The 17,196-nt window shown below is 47.3% G+C and overlaps 1 protein-coding gene across 2 annotated transcripts in view; it reads right to left on the bottom strand.

Moving 5' to 3' along the window:
- SGSM2 (small G protein signaling modulator 2) overlaps positions 1–16,922 on the bottom strand; it is a 54,948-nt gene extending 38,026 nt beyond the window's left edge. For both annotated transcript variants that reach the window (XM_074160503.1, XM_074160504.1), the window contains exons 1-2: positions 16,866–16,922; positions 9,019–9,094 (exon numbers count right to left, since the gene is read on the bottom strand). In XM_074160503.1, coding sequence (XP_074016604.1) covers positions 9,019–9,094; positions 16,866–16,922 — 133 coding nt within the window. The remainder of the gene's footprint in view (positions 1–9,018; positions 9,095–16,865) is intronic.
- Between the last annotated feature and the right edge of the window lie 274 nt (positions 16,923–17,196).

Below are 17,196 nucleotides of genomic sequence, written 5' to 3'. Positions count from 1 at the left end.
AGAGAAGCTCGTATTTTGTTTATGAGACACCTGGATTTCCATAGCAGATTAGCTACATTTTTTTAAAATATCACTGCCACGGGTAGAAAGCCAGAAGAACTAAAACAATAAATTGTCTGGTTGGACTATGGTTATTTACATCTATTTTTGCATAAGTCACATTTCTGTGAGCTAAGGAAAAAAAGAGAGGAAAGTGAATTATTTTTTTGTCAAACCTAGGAGCACTGTGCTATTTAGAAGTCTCAAGGAACTCACCTAAAACCCCCAAAGCATAAAGCATCTCTCTGTAACGGGGCTGATTTCAGAGGCACTGGAAGGCTGTAACTCCAACTGAAACTGACGGGAACAGCTTGTTGTGTGGACGCTCAGACACTCCAAAAATGAGGTCCAGAGGAGATCCAAATCCATCTCCTGTTCCTTTCATCTGTGAGCACTTTGTTGCTATACTTTAAATAGGAGGCAGAGAAAGGGCTTCTATCAGGGACTTATTTCTCACTTTAAAAACAAACAAAGAAGAGTTTTCCACGCTGCTGCCTTCCACAATTTTACTGAAAGTCTGTCTATGGGTATCTGATAGTCTTCTGAAAGCTTTACCATCCTGAAGCATGCCACTGGATAAGAATATCTGGATAAGAAATGTATTTAAGAAATACATTTCTATTCCTCAGTTGATTTTATTTTCCTGTCATGAACTTTAATCCAGTCTTGTAATTTAGGGCCATGAAGGAAAAGATTTCTGACTCATGATTTTTCATTGCTTGGGGCTGGCAATCGTGACGTTTGGTGACTCTGATAATTGCTTGAATTTCAGGTCCTGAACGAGAGAAAACAGAACACAAGCTCCAGCATCATGCAGTCATTGGTTCCTAATTAGATCTTCTCTTTCAAACACAATTAACTTTGCGCAAAATGGGATAACAAGTTATCATAAGACCAAGGAAGAAAACAATCCCACAACTAACCACATTTTTTAGTGGTTAACCCTTATGTATGTGAGCAGCATAGATTCCTAACCAGGACTCCGACAGGCCATCCGTCCCTGGAATACCCGGATATCTGGTCTCGAGCAGTCACCAACTGTACTCATGTTCAAAGGTTTCCTGGTTTTCCACTGCCAGCTTTGACAGAGACGTATCCATGATTTCAGTTGAAGCCATTTGATTGTATTCCTACAAACATTTACAGACCCTGAAACTTAAGATCTTAACTGATCCCTAACTAAGCATGTGGCTCCAGAGAAAACAGCCACACAATTGCTTTCCTATTGTCAACCACCTCCAAAATGAGCACAGTACTCATCTGCTTTAGGAAGCTGTGACAACACCTAATGAGAACTGGGAAGTAACTGTTAAGTTGTTTGGCAGAATCTTAACAAGTGTTTTGCAAATTAACTGCAATCATGTCACATACTGAATTGGTTCTAAAATGTTAACAGGACCCAAGGATCATTCTGTTTCTCAGAATTTGCCAGTCTTTCCACTGTGAGCAGATACTGACTGACACAGAGCTATTCCAACTAACATTTCCCTCGACTTATTTTCCAAGAAGGAAGCATCTCACACTGGTGATTATCCAAGCCCAGTGCCCCTGGGCTACGTGAAAGGAAACTGCAACGGATGGATCGGGGCCTCCACATTAGGTCTCCTCTGGAGTGTGGAATGAAAGCCTTAAAGCACAGCTGCTTCAAAAGCACTTGTGCCTGAGAGTTTTCCTCAGCTTTGCTTCTGAGAACAATAAATGCCTGTGCAGTCCTGATGTACGCAGACACTTTAGGAGCTGGAGAGGGCACACAACGTGAGATACAGCCCAACAAGGCACACGGGGCATAAACAGTTCAATGATGATTATTGCACCAGGTCAGCGAATCTTTGAACGAGATTTAAACCCCCCACAATCTTTAAAAAGCCTCAAAGATCAAAATGACAGGACTTCCAGTCTCACATCCTCAAAACCACCACACAGGCCAAGATCGCTGGCATCACAGAGTACGCGTGTACCCTGACGGGGAACGCTGGCAGACTGCACGGAATATGCACACAGGTTAAAAGAGACAAGACAGTGTCCGTATTTCTCTGCCTGAAGAGCAATACAAACACCAGCTCAGGATTATTGCACAGAAAAAGCCATTTTCATCCTGCCTGGAGTCCAGCTCTGATGTATCACAACCTGTCCTGAGTCAAGATTGCATTCTACTCTCATTGCTCCAAAGGAAATGCAGGGAAGCTGAAGGAGTATGAGAATACTTACCTACCACCTGGCCCATCACGCCTACAGACCTGCAAGCCATCCACAAAGGAGAGAATGCACCCTGCGGAGTCAGCCAGATGCACACGCAGCACCATACGGCCACCGCATGGACCTCCTTGCCCATGGACCTTCTCAACACATCCACCTCCACTATCAAGTCCAGCAACCAGCAAAGGTTCCACAAGCAGCTGCTTCCAGAGAAGACTGGGCTGGTGGTTGGGCAAGTCAGCACTTGGGTCATGTTCAGACAAGTGTCTGTTCATTTTGGGACAGTGGATGTCACCTGAAAGGACTTAAGCCATGGCTTCAAGGACTGCTTGCTAATGTGAATTCATTATATCACAAGCTCCCTCCAGCGCAGTGATCACGTCCTTCTTTTGTTTGAAGAACAAACCGCATGCATGACTAAACGCAGGCACAGATCATGTATAAACACCTTCATTTAACATTCAGAGCCAGCTCTGCAGTCGAACCTTTCCCAACGCATTACCGGCCAGATCATGACATGGATTTTGTTTTGCTCTTTTTAGATCTGTGATATTTAAACACAGCATTACCCAGAAAAAATCAGTAATTTTCATCAGTTAATATGAAAAGAAAAGCAATATGCATAATGGAAATGGAAACAACAAAACCCAAGGTTAATGCAGCCGGATTTCAGGGCCAGGCTTGTCTCCAGGCTGAGTTCCCCAGTCCCTGCTCGCAGGAGAGATCTGCTCCTCGCCTCTGCACATGCAGGCTGGGATGGACCAGCACATGGAATCACAGGTTCTGCAGCGAGTATTCTCAACGAATCTATCCAGATAGAGCGGAAACTTAGCATTCAGAAATAGCAAATTAACTGCTTGGGTTTTAGAGGGGAAAAATGTTTCTGGTCTGCAAGTCTGGTCTAGGTAAAACACAGCTTTAGAACAGATTCAGAAAGCAAAGATAATTAAATGACACTTAGGTAAGGAAAAAGAAAGACTTTCAAAAGCCTCTGAAGTGAAGGACTGTAACCTACACTGGGGGTAAATCAAATTATATTAATAACTGGAAATAGGAAGAAACAGTACATGTCAAGTATCTGAAGTATACCAAAAAAGATACCCAAAGTATCAAGAAAACAAAAAGAACATAGGAGTTTGGCCGTTTTCTTTGATGGAAGAGCTCCAGCGCCTTACAGAACTGGAGTTCCGTTTGTTTCCTAGTTTACAAGTGTTTAGGTCTCACACGCATCAGCATCTCGGTACCAAAAGGAACACAGGATGCACTTCAGAGAGGCGCCTGGACCTACAGCTCTTCCTTGCCAGCAAAAGACGCAGTAGCACGATAAAACCAGAGAAAGGTGCCTGAAACAGCAAATCCAGGCCTACAGCCCACTCCCAGCGGACCTGAGTTCAAGTTCAGACACCCAGCAGACTGGCCCTGCTGCTGGCCGGTGGCCAGTGAACACGGCCAGGAGTCCTGGGAGCCGAGAGCCAGGCGGAGCAGTTGTGAGGCTCGACACCAAATCAAAGCCTCTGGCTGCAGCGCGCCCAACAGAGCTGCCTTCCTGCAGCTCCTCCTCTGGCATCACCCAGGCACAAAAGAAGAAATTTAGCTGCCACAATAAAATATATGTATATACTTTACACATAATGCCTATAACGCCCTACAGGGGAGCATCCCATGAGATGAGGGGTCTCTTTGTGCAGCCATCCCCTGGTACCACAGCGATGGTTGTGGCTCTGAGGTTCACCAGATGTGCACCACGCACAGCTACAGGGGCTGTCCCCCCTGCGGCCTCGGAGGTCCAAGGCACAATGTCCAGGGACAGTGAGGGAACCCCCCAACTCTCTCCATTCACACCCCAAGGAACAAACACGTGCAACGCAGACCTGCAGTCCTCGAAGAAGGTTCAAAGGAAGCTTCACACACAACATTAAATACTGTTCTACAGCTCAAAATCAGAACTGGCCTCTTCATTTCAACCACAGAGGGATTCTGTACATTTTAATTAATGGGTTTAATTACTGGTAGCAGATTTAATATTCAGGCCAAAAAAACCCAAACCTTTTCGTGCAGTTCATCCCTTCCCTAATTCAAATAAAAACCTCATTGAAAAGCCAAGTTCTGCATGTTTGACAGTGCCCAAGTTACCGGTTTTACTCACGTTTACTGCTAACCTTCCCCCAAAACGCAGTACCTACCCTCACTTTGACAAGCAGACACGCTGGATTTACAAGATACATTTTGATTCTGGTACAACCCAGCTCCCAGTAACCCACCTGAAGTCTGTGGCAATTATTTTACTGCATGAGAATTCAGGATTATTTCATTAAATGCACTCAAAATATTTACTCAAAGAGAACAAACAACTGAGACTCATTTCAAACAATATAAAAATACTTTAAATTGTAAACCAGGCCAAGCACAGTCAACTCTTATGAACAATAACGTAATTACAAGTCAATTCAAAGTTCACATTTCTCTGCAAACAAACACACAGTGAATGTTGAACACTTTGTACAATGCAAGTTTCTATTTGTCAGCATCCCTGCTACACTTAAGGAATAATTACACCAATCACAACAATACGCCGTTAACTTCACTGAGGGAGACACTGTCCGGACAAAGTTTGTTTTCAGAGTAGTTATCAATATACCTTTTAATACAAGACATTAAAAATATACTCTGCATTTAATTACTATTATGACAGGAGCAGTGTCCTTCTGGCAAGATAACCCATTCATCAGGCACCGAGTACGCACTTGCTCCCAGTGTCTTTTCCAGGAGAAGGCTCCCCACACACTCCATTTTCTTTTTCCTTCTCCCGTGAATAATGCACGCAAAAGGAGCGCAGAGTTTGAGCAGCCGGGGGCAGTTATCACAGCTCCGCACACAGAGCACACAAGCAGAACATGAAGTGCATCGAACAACTGTCCTGGTGACCCACGATGCTGCAATGAACAGCGTCCAGCCACCACGGATGCCATAACTGGGCTGAACGGCAGAGACGGAAGATGAGCCTGCAAAGCCTTTCCCGAAGTTTCCCTTGTTGGATGCACATGGACACTGCAAACCGGGCAGAAGCCCCTGCCTGTGCCCCGCTGAAGGCCCCAGCTCTGTAAAGTGCTCTTGGCTGCCCCAGCTCCCCAGGTCCCCCGTCCCTGCTGAGCAGACAGGGCAAAGGAGCTCATTGCACTCACATTAAATACATCCACTGGAAATGAGGCAGCTCCTTGAAAAACATCAAAATGCTGGTTTCAAAGATGAGGCAGTGTCACTAAGCACAGTTTGAATTGGCTCTGTGCATCTGGAGTAAGGATACCCTAATCTGGTACATCTCTAGCTTCTGTGAAACCTTCTGTACAATATTTCAGATGAGAGGGGGAAAAGAGAAGAAATATTAAAAAGTGAGTTAATGAAAGATCTTGACTGGCCACATAAAGGAGACCACTTGGAGAAAATCAGTCCTGTGAGATTCATGACATGAGCTAGACACCCTTGAAGACATAAAGAACAACATGTGGGTAACCTTGTCTTGGATCATTAATGAGTCAGGCATGTTCCATTATGTACGAAGCCGATTTAAACAGGTTTTTAATTCTTTGCTTATAGCAGCACGTTACTGTCCGATCTAAAGCGGGACAACCACGCAGAAAAAGGCTTGGCAAAGCCGCAGGTAGTTTTTGGACAAACACAGTAAACGTAGTGCACTGAAAGTGGAAATCCCGCTCGCTGATTGCTGGCAAAGATACCTTCGGTAACTGTGGAGACAGACAGAAGAAAAGCTTCTTTTTTCTCCCCTTTCCCTCCCAAGTGTAAAAGCTGGGAAGGGTGAGTATTCCTGGGGAGAACATGACCAGCCACGACGACTTCAGGGAAGGTGGTGAGAGGATGCAGGAGGAGAGCACAGCGTTCTCCCCGGCCCGCAGCGATGGCGCTGGGCTGAGGTCCCTACGTCACACCATGTCAGCCCCGTTACCACGGAAACGGCACCAGATAACCCGGGCTGAAAACATCCCCATCCAGTTCCTAACAGAAATGCCGGTCCACTAAAGATGCTATGAATTTCCACAGAGCTTGCGTCATTTCATTATACTCGGATTGACAACACAATACCAGTGAAATTCACTCGACAGCAACCTGTAGCCCAAAGAAATTTGGAATTTTTATCCCAAGATGGCACACATTAGCCACACTGCACACACTCCACACTGAACCACTACGGCTCTGAATCACATAGCTAGATCTTTTAGAAATCAGAGAGGATGAAAGAATAACTGGAATCTAACTAGGTTATAAACTGGGTTGAGAACAAACACAAAAACATCTGCATTCATTGCCTCCCCACGAGGATGGAAACGTCAGCGCTGTTTTCCTTCTCTCAGATCACACAGGAGAAGAGCACAGATTGTAAGCAGAGTCACTGTGGTTACAACAAATCTCTCGCCCTGGATGAGGGGAGCTGATGGGCAGAGAGCCATCATTCTTCCTAAGCCAGCAAGGGTGGGACGGAGCTGGCCCAGGGCTGGAGAAGGGCAGTTCCTTCAGGAGCTTGTGAAGGTGAACTCACGGCTTCATCCTCTCTGCTCAGTGGGCTGGACAGGCAGCACCGAGACTGTCTCCTATCTCAATGCACGCGTTTTCTGTGGTCTCATTAGGGTAAATGATCTTGGGGCAGGAAAGGGGCCCTCCTACCCGTCAGAAGCCAACATATCTCCATCCCAGATAAGCTCCTCTAGACTTGTCAATGAGCCCTACATGCCATGAGCTGCTCTTGTCCAACTGCATGCTATGGTTTGAATCCAGGACCAGCGAGACACATGTCAAGGGCCAGACTGTGGGGAAACCCATTCAGGCTCAACGCCCTGCAGCAGTCTTACATGGAAAACTTCCTTCTGTTGAACAGGAGATGCTCCCAAGCTCTGCTCAGAGAGTCCAGCATGGGGCTGCACAGTGAACACCGACTCTGCCACCTCAGCCCTGGAGTTTCTGGTCCTTACAAACCCCATGTGCTGTACCAGAGAGACACCGAAGGGTGTGGGAAAAGTGGCACACACTACTGAATCGGCACCTTCAACATTTAGGACCTAGGAGAGTGAGGAAATTTTCAGGCCCTGATGCAGACAGGCCCTGAAAATCAACTACCAGGGATTTAAGACACTCTTGCTAAACCCAGCCTTGCAGGAGAGTAAAATGATTCACAAGAATTCTATATTTATAACAAAGATTCACTGAAAGTGACTCATGTACCGAGCCAATCCAATTTTAAATAGAAGGGAAAAACCTCTTGAAGAGGCACATGAAACTGTAGTGGGGGAGGGAAGTGCACAGACAGGAGAGCCCCAGCCAGGAGCCGTTAGCCAAAGCGACTGGAAAAGGTTTCTCCATTCAGTTAGCTGAAGTGATGGCAGAACATTCAGCTTCACCTACTTCCGGTTTAGAGTTAATTAAGTCCTACATTCACAGCAGCTGCCGGCTGGAATACTTCCTTGGGATAGGTAGGATTGCTGGGCAATAATAAGGCAGCTCATGGAGAGCTATTAGTTCTTCAGACCCTACAGAATTCAGAACACAAAGCCAACTGCAATCACAGTGGGAGGAAGGGAGAAATATTAAGAAGATGTTACAGTATTCCTAATTTTGGCCGAGCAGATTCTAACAGAAATAGCTGCCGCCCCACTACCCCTTACATCAACACTGCAGCACATCTCACAGAATGTCATTTCAAAGACAGAGGAGAGACACACGACGCCAGGAGCTCCCCAGATCAAACAGGCATCCCACAGCACAGGCACCGGCTCGGGGCTCCTCCACCTGCTCCGAGCTCGGGACCGTTTTCCTCAGTTACTTTTTCTCCTCTGTATAGTACAAATATACAGTAGATAAAAGGGGAATATTTAACATAACCACAACCTAAATGGGGGAAACGGCTACAGTTTATTAATAGCAATAAAACGTTAACCAGAAAATGTGTCCAAATCTTGCATTCTTGCACTGAATACGTAGGGATGAATAAATTCTCCTGAGCTGTAAGTAAGAGCTAACTGGGAAGCAGCAAGCAGGGTAGTGAAAGATTAGCCTTGCATACATAATAACTGCACACAGCACAGCAAGTTGGAATTTCAGTGTTGCCACAGGAAAAGGTTACTATTCCCTGACTTTGGCTTTCAGTAACGTGTCAATACTTCTTTGTCTACACAGTCCACTTATCTCCAAAGCCAGATCTAACTTCTACTCGTCTTAACCTCTCCACTGTCATCAACACATGACTGGGTATGCTTGGCTGCAAAGGCTCCATTCTCTGAAATCCACAAGCGTTCTGACTGGAGAAGAGCCATCATCTTTCTCAGCATCGCTCCCAGTTAAATCTTCAATTTGAAGCATGAAAAGAAAGCAGCCAAGAATTCAGAGGCCAACATACATATTTACAATTGTACGTAGCTTTAATTCTCAGCAGCATCTTGCTGTGATGTTTCTCCACACACCAAAGTCTGATGAATAGTGTTAAATTTTTATTTGCCCTAGTAAATTATGGACTAGAATTCAGAACTGTTGAACCAGCATTCAACTGTTCCTTCTCAGGCACTGAATGAAATGGCAAAGTCTCCAGAAGAGCACTTGGTGTGAACCTTTGGGAGCTGACCTCTACTGAGAATCCAGCATTAGACCGTCCTTTACCCACCCCCCACCCACGGTCTGCTTCACTCCACCATCACAACACACACATTTGCCAGCAGAGAAAACACATTTCTATAGGAAGAGTCAGATTACGTAGTGTTAGCTCTTTCGTTTGTCATTTACCACATAATGCGATGATGTGACTGCTGTCTTCATGTACAAATTTCCGGGTGACAGCTTCTTCCATGATCTGCTTTACCTGAAATAAAAAAAGAGAAGTGATTGTAAGATCCCAACACAAACCAGCACAGCACTTGGGAGTTCCAGTTCCAACCTTTGCTTGCCCTTTCCCCATCACCAAAAGACTAACAACCCATGCAAATTGCTCTTTGCAGGGAAGGAAGGACAAAAGCATTTAAGAAAGGAGCAGCTTTTCATGGGATGAGGGAACCTCTGGCAGAACAAGGACAGGCCTATTTGGGGTGTGCCCCTGTAAAAGGTTGGATTAATTCAGAGTGCCCTCCAGAGAACTTCTCCAGCAGAAGTTCCAAAGGGCTGTGCAAAACTTTTTATATGATTCATCCTTGGCCTTCCTGTATATAGTTACTTCTGCTCATGAAACAAGATTATGTATTGCCATGTCCTCTTTCCACTTGTGGCATTCTGCTCTCTTTCGTGCACAAAGAACCCCTGACTACACAGGCGTACATCCCAAGGGAGGTTCACAGCAGCCTCTCCCCTGTTTGGGGACTTTCTATGCCACAGTAATTACAAACGATGCTCTCAAAGCTCTGCTGCAGCAGACGCTGTACAAAAATAATATAGCACCTACAGAGAAGAGAGCGCCTTCAGTTTTCACTTCTAAACACAAATGAACAATTACAGCAATAAAATTATATTTATCACACTTCTTACTAGCTTAAAGCAAAGTTCCTCTCCAGTTTCAAGGCTGATGTATTAAAGACCCAGAGGAAATTCGTTTCAGATAACTGACTTTCAAAAAATTAAAGAAGAAAACAGGCAAATCTTACAAGTAGGATTGTGGAGAGAGGTTGCAGTTATGCTCCTTTCACCTCCTGGCTTATTCCTCCCAGAACAGCTTCCTCAGCCTCAGGCCAGATGAAACCTATTTGCCTCAACCAACTAATTTCTCAGACACTCACTCCTTCCTGGCCACGGAGCACTTGCTTTCCCAGATACAAATCCACAATCATTTTTGGTTTTTCTCATTTGTGAGCTATAATTACAGGGATTGGACACCCTGCATCACTTTCAATATATGAAAGCAAGTGCTACTAAAGCAGAAGATTTAACAAGATCCTCTCTTCTTCCAACATTATTTTTGTTTTAACTTGAAAACAATTTTTACAGCAGTCCTGGAATCCAACAAATAGTGAATTATCCAGCAGCTAATCACTGTGTGGCCACTCTTTACCACCAGGGCCAGCAGTATGACCGTATCAGCTTGGTCTGCCCGGAGCACCAGTGCAAGCTGTAGAGTAATGTCCCCACCAGCCTGCCATGGGGACCTCCAGGCACGCTGGCAACTGGGCACTCAGCTCTCCTTAAGCCGCATCTGGTACCTGAGACAACCAGTTTAAGGCTCGCCGGGTTACCACTTCTTTACAGCTCTAACAGGTCCGAAGGTTTGAAGCCTTCGCCCTCAGCGCTGGAAGCAGGAGAAGCTGCAGGTGGGATGCTCCGTGGACAGCTGGGCTCTGCTCTTGCACTGATGATACGGCAGCTGCCTTCTCCAGTTTGGAGGGCTTCCTCCTCCAGTGAGATCATTTGCGAGGCCAATTCTGGATGCTGTAATCAAGCATGCCTCCCCCCAGTAATCCTCTTGAGGCCTCCATGCCCACCCCTACACCCCCACCCTGGCTGGCAGCCCCAGCACTTGCTGCACGAGCCTTTCAACACATGCCGTTCTCCTCACCCCAAATTCTGGATCAAGTTCATCTACACGATTTGGGCTTCTTATCAAACAGGAGCCCTCTGGGTTTCAAAGAAAACATTGGGGGGGGAAAAAGCAAACATATAAGAGGTTTTGAAAGTAGAACATGTTTTAAACCTGAGGACTTCAAAGCAAGTCTTTCGCACTTTATAGAATCTGGCTCACTGTTCACATACTGAGGCTTGACCGTGTAAACTCCTAACAAGGCAACTTGTTTCTTTCCTGTGCCATTTCTGACATGGCTATTAGATCTTTAGACCTTACAGTAAAGCAGTGGACGACGCAGGAGTAAGAGAGTATCAAGAAGCAAAGGTGTGAGAGGGTCTCATGGATGGGATTCACACAGGAAGCATCTGGATTATCCTGTCTATCCAGCTATCCCCTTCTCACATTTTTATTGGCATCATTGTGGATTTACAAGCTTGATGCCCATTTGCCCTCGCAGAAATGCAGTAACACTTCTTCCAAACCTCACCTAGAAGTAAGAAATCACCTAGATAATGACACCTAGGCAGAGCACAGCTCGGCAAAGGGAAGGGGACAGCACAGCAGCGCAGCTCTGCCTGTTTAAATTCTAGCTCAGACCCTGACCTGCATTTTCACATGCGGGATGCAGCACGTTTCAGCAAACACAGCCTGAAGTGGAAACACGGAGCCACTGCCATCCACCGCCTCCAGGCCAGCTCTCTGTGCCTTGGCCAACCCATCTGTGAAAGAAGGAGAGTGACCCGACCCTTGCAAGCTGCTCTCATTCCACTGGATGAAAACTACCAAATGAAAGGCCTGATTTACTAAAGGGAAAAGCACCTCAGAGTGCCACTAGCATTAATGTGGACAGAGGAGGAAGCAGGAGAGAGCTGCACCAGGGTCAGTCGTGCACACATGACTCAAGTTCACAGACATGAATTCAGGCACCATCCAGGACTGCAGACTGTGATTTCAGTCTCAGCTCCCCAGAGAACCGTAACTGGAATTCAATTCCTGACGACAGGGAGGAAGAAGAGTCATTTACCAGGAGCAAGAGCTCTGGAGCTCAGAGGCCAATTCACTGCTGCCACACATTTCCCAGGCGTACCCCAATCATTAGTCTTTATTAGCTCAGTGTGTTATTTAGATCCCAGTCTGTAGCCGAGGAACAAAAAAAATTAAAGCATATAAAAAATTAGAGAGAAAAAAGTTTCAGATGCAATAATCAACCCTACTTTTACACAGCAGGACCATATGGTCAGACATCAGCAGACTTTGAATCCAGGACCTCCAGAGTGCAGCAGAGCAGACAGGCAATCGGTGTCTGTTCCCAACTGCCACCAAACACAGAGCAACCTCTGCACATCTTCTGGAGAGTCAGCGAATGTTATTAGAAAACATTTCCAGGGCAAAGACAGTAGATGTGAAGATTCAAAAGCTGAAATGCAGTGTTCTTCAATCCCACGTCATTCCTCACTGCCACGTAATTCAGGGACGCTCCAGGCAAGGAGCTAAATCAAATGTTTCTGATCAAATGGAACACAGGCCGTTTTTATTTTTTTTTCCCCTTGCAATTTTGCATAGCTCTCTTTGTGGGGAATCATGCTGTTGTGTCTCTGTTTCTGGGGACGCACTTGTCAATGAAGCTTTCGAGCATGAGCCTACACAGACACCCACTCACAGATACTAGCGGACCTGACCAAACTGCAGATTAATCTCATTAAAAGAAACACCAACAGCCCGCCCCCCCGCATTCACCCATCCACCTGCACAGGTAGAGAAATCTATTCAGCCTGCTCTTTGTGCTGCTCTTTGTGCAAGGGACAGGGGGCTGCCACCTCCAGCTGGAGCCAGCGGTGCCAACAGAGACCTGCTCAGGCGGGAGGGAGGTGGCCGAGGTGTGATACAGGCTCCCTCCATTCCCTTGGAAACAACCTCCCCTTCCCTGGAAGATCGATACAGGATCTACTCGTCTTAACCAGGCTGTTCATTCACGCCTGCCAGGAGGCACAAGGATGCAGAAAAGCAGCAAGCGGAGAATCGACTCCCATGGGTTTTGGTCTCTCCATGAGCCAGCAGCACCGCACCAGGGGAACCCCGGAGAGACCAACCAGAGGCTCAGAAGACATCCTGCTCTCACTGGAAAAGGAAACAGACTCCCTGTGCACCATGTTTACTGACCACTGGAGAGCAAGGATGGGAAAGCTCTGCCTACCCACGTAAAGACAGGAGGAGTGAAGAATATCCTGCAAAGCTCCTCGAATAGAAGCTGGTCAGCCTTTGCACGATGTTATGATGGATCACTGCTCTGACTTCCTCCTACAGCCTACAATGGCCAAAAACTTCCAGCAGTAAACACCAAATATAGGTTTGGTTTTGTTTCACCAAAGAAAAACACAAGAGAAATGCGTTTGTTTACTTTTTTAATTTCCATAAGGAAGTTTTAAAAATGGAAATAAACTCCAATTTTGCAGCAACCTGCTGGTACAAGAGATCAACAAAATGAAGACTACTGAAACACGACATACACTGACTATATACGAACTTATTCACAAGCCCAGAGCTGGAAGAGACCCACAGACATTGCCTTTCCCATCCCTCTGTTGAGTTCCTGGTCCACTCCAATGAGCGCAGGCAGTCAGGACCTGCCTTACTGCAATTTGGCTAAACTCTAACAATGATGGATTTCCAACCAGGGCGGACCCACCTCATCTCAACATAGCTGCAATCTTCAGGGTTAGGAGCAGCCTTTCAAACCGGCGCCACTCTTTTGGAACACAGGTTGTAGTGCTTTCCGCAACCACGCGTCATGATGGGACACTGGAGAAGCACCACAGGGACATTGCAGCATCGGAGGCAAAGAACACTGCTCATAAAATCCTGGAATAACCATGACCACAGTTAAAACCCACAGAATTTTTTTGTCAAAGGAGAAAACCTTGTGTCCAGTATCCATGCCTTCTTTAGCTTGTGTAGTTACTGTTCATCTCATTCACTGATCGCTCCTGCTGCACTGACTCTTTGGTACTCTCGATGAAGAACTGGGTGGTGTAAATACAAGCTGTTAAATAAAGTACTATATTTCTGCTCAGAAGTGGTTGCAATTGTGTTTCTGAAAGGCTCTGAAATTTTTCAGGGTGAAACTGCTAAGGTTATTGTTATCCTGTTTGTTTCACAGCTAGAAAGAGTGCTGTGTTTAAATCCAGAAATGGCAAAAAACCTCCATTTCAGTAGGTACAAGGAAATGGCCAGAGAAAAGCCTGGTTTATGAGTTTGCTTGTCACAACAGATTTTCCTGCAGAGAGAGATAAACGTTTGAAACGTGAACTTATAAGCAGCCTCAGCATGAATCCCTGTAGAGTTAAATTTTCAAAACACATTACACGTCCTCTTTCTATTAGAGCCAACAAAATACATTCTTTACCAGTGGGAATTGAAAGTCCATCTGAGAAAAAGCAAACAACATTAATTTTCCCAAAGGAAAAATGCAGAAGTTTTTGCTGAGAGGGAGAGACAAAATAAAACCAAAAAAACCCCACTTTGCACCAAGTGACTTTGGAGACAACCATTTTATATTGTGCAAAGACAACTGTATCTTAATAGGCTTGGTGTAAACAACATACAGAAATAATATGCTTACGCTGAACACCATGAGATATTGAGGTTACGTGAAAATAATTCAATGGGAGGAAGAGCCTGGGTTTAAAGGACAAGGGAAGGGAAGGATCACTTTGACATGGATTAGTAAAGTTTTCAGAGTAAGACCACCAACACACAACATGCCTAACTGTACAAGAGGCTATGTGAAAAGTCACACAGAATAAAAAGTGAGGTTGAAAATTCTATCAGAAAAAGTTAATGACCACTGTTAAGAGCAGCGTAACCTGGTGGTTGGTATGCCAGCGGCTTGCATTCAATTCCTGGCTCCACTGACTGATTATGTAAAAGAAAAATAAAATCTCAACTTCAGTGTTTCTGACTGTCTCCTGATACCATTTGTCTTAACGTGAGCAGAACAGCCGAGGTCCCCTTCCACAGGTCTGTGCAGTGCATGGGCGAGAGGTGTTACCTTAACGGGCAGGCAATCACCCAAGTGCTCTCATAACTGTTTCAGGATGGAAAGCTCTGGGCTACCCCCAAAAAGCCAAGCCAATATAAATCCTCTAAAAAAGTGTTTGTGAGGATTTGGAGAAAAAAACCCAACAAACAAATCAAAGACAAAACAAAAATGCAGATGACATAGAAGGTACAAATAACACTTTGAAGCATTATTCAAGTAACTTAAAAGCTAGAGTCCAATTAGAAAACATTTTAGAGACTTTAAAAACAAATTAGCCTCAGATTTTTTAATTATATACCACTTGTTCTCCTCGGCTAGAGTTGGCTTGGATCACAAAAATCCATTTCACTCTCAATCTCGTGCATTAGCACAAGATTGCAGTGTTCGGAGCTAGAAAACATTTCTCAAATTTATTTACATATTTAAACATTAACCCAGGAGACCAAGTGCATACACTTTTAAATCAAACCTCACACTATCATGGCTCAAAGGTCCTAGTTTAAGCTAAAATTTCTAAATGAAGCGGCAGCGTTTAGCTGGTGAGCACGCAATGGTTAACACCTGCAGCCAGGTGCCAGCTGGGTCATTCCAGGACACGGTCCTACGGTTTTGTATACGTGTCTGTCCCTATTCGACCACTTCCACTCCACCTGCACTGACTGAAACATCTGATATTTTCTGCTTTCAACACTAACAAATATTAGGCCACCAGATTCAGGCTCAGGAACCTTGGCCATTTTACTTTTCACCTGGGCTTTAATGAGTCCTGCTCTCTGGCTACTTCTAATTTCCCCAGCTGTGAACTGGGGGAAGGGAAGGAGAAGGAAGACACTTAGCTTTTTAAAAATACTTTTTATTGCTGTCATGGGTAAGCATTACATCCTCACTTAGCTCCTGTGTAAGAACAGGCAGCTACGCACAGCTGTTACACAGTCAATGCCACAAAAATACAAAATATGCTACTGGGGTGTATGGGGAGAGGCGGCCGCTCGCTAAGATGGCAGTTCCACCTGGAGCGTGTTCAGGAAGGTGCTCACGGACCAAGGCAAGCTTACACCACCAGGAACCCCCTCCCATGACACCTGGGCAGGGACCCCAGGCAGCGTCCTGCCGGAGCGGGTCTCAGCATGGTGGCAAGAGCCACTCCACCCCAGTGCAGGCCCAGCAGGAGCTCCGTCCCACCAGGCAAGGGGCACCATCCATTCCTTGCCCAGACTGAAGCACCACCAGCCCGAACGCACGCGCGACCGAGGGCCACCGTCCCCGTTCAGGCACGGGGTGTTCAGCAGTTTATCCACGAACGGATCTCGGGTTGTGCCAGCACCGAGGTGTCACACAGCTGTCTGTAAGAGCACCCACCCAAACTTCCCCGGCCCTTCCCCAGCACCCTGCCTGAACCCCCCGGAGCAGACACTCCTGCGGGGGCTCCGGCTCTCGGGGGCCAGTCCGGCTCAGCCAGGGGTACCTCAGACCGGCTTTGTTATCACCGGTTTTCCCCTTTTCTCCTCTAAAACTCACGGCTAAGGACGACTTGGTAAAGAACTAGTAATAAGAGAAACACAACCCCCGGGAAGGGACCGCGGGCTCCTGAGAGGACCCTGCCCCGGCCGAGCGCCGGTCCCAGGGGCAGCACCGGGCGAGACCGGCACCGCCGCCCCCCGGGTCCGCCCGGCAGCCGGCTGTCCCCTCAGGGGAAGGTCACGGACCCCACAGAGAGGGTTAAACAGCCGTCGCCGAACAAACCCTCCACCTCCCATTCACCGCCTCCTGGAGGGAAACCAGGGTCTAACCCCACCCGGCCAAAGCTTTATTTTATTTACCCGAGGCAAACTCTGAGCTACCGGCTCCACCGCCAGAGATTAAACGCATTCATCAGGCGGAACGTTCAACCTTCCCTCACCGGCCCGAGCCCGCCCGGAGAGGGGGGGCCGCTTCGGCCCCGGGAGCGCGGGGCCCTGCCCGCATCCCGGCCCCGGCCCCGGCCCCGCAGGAGGGGACCCCAGCGCGTCCGCCCGCCGCCCCCTCCTCCCTCAGCCCCGGCTCCCTCACCTCCTTCTTCACATTCCACAGCAGCTTCTCCTTCACGGCGTCCGCCGAGCAGCTCATGGCGGCCGGGGAGCGGGGCCGCTCTCCCGCCGCACTCAGAGCCGTCCGCCCGGCGAAGGCTCCGCGCCGCCCGCCCCGGCCCCGCGCGCCGCCGCCGCCATCTTCCCCCGCTGCCGCTGACGTCAGGCGGAGGGCGGGGCCGCACCTGCCGCCACCGCCCCGGCTGCGGGGCCGCCATGGCAACCGCGCCGCGCGCGGGGCTGGGCCCAGGCGGGAGCCCGCCAACCCCGGCCCTGAGGAACGGCCCCGAGCCGGCCCCGGGGCATGGCCCTGC

Source organism: Numenius arquata, chromosome 18 (assembly GCF_964106895.1).
Source record: "Numenius arquata chromosome 18, bNumArq3.hap1.1, whole genome shotgun sequence".
Taxonomy (NCBI): domain Eukaryota; kingdom Metazoa; phylum Chordata; class Aves; order Charadriiformes; family Scolopacidae; genus Numenius; species Numenius arquata.
The sequence above is the reverse complement of the archived record's forward strand: the minus strand, read 5'-3'. Positions and strand labels throughout refer to the sequence as shown.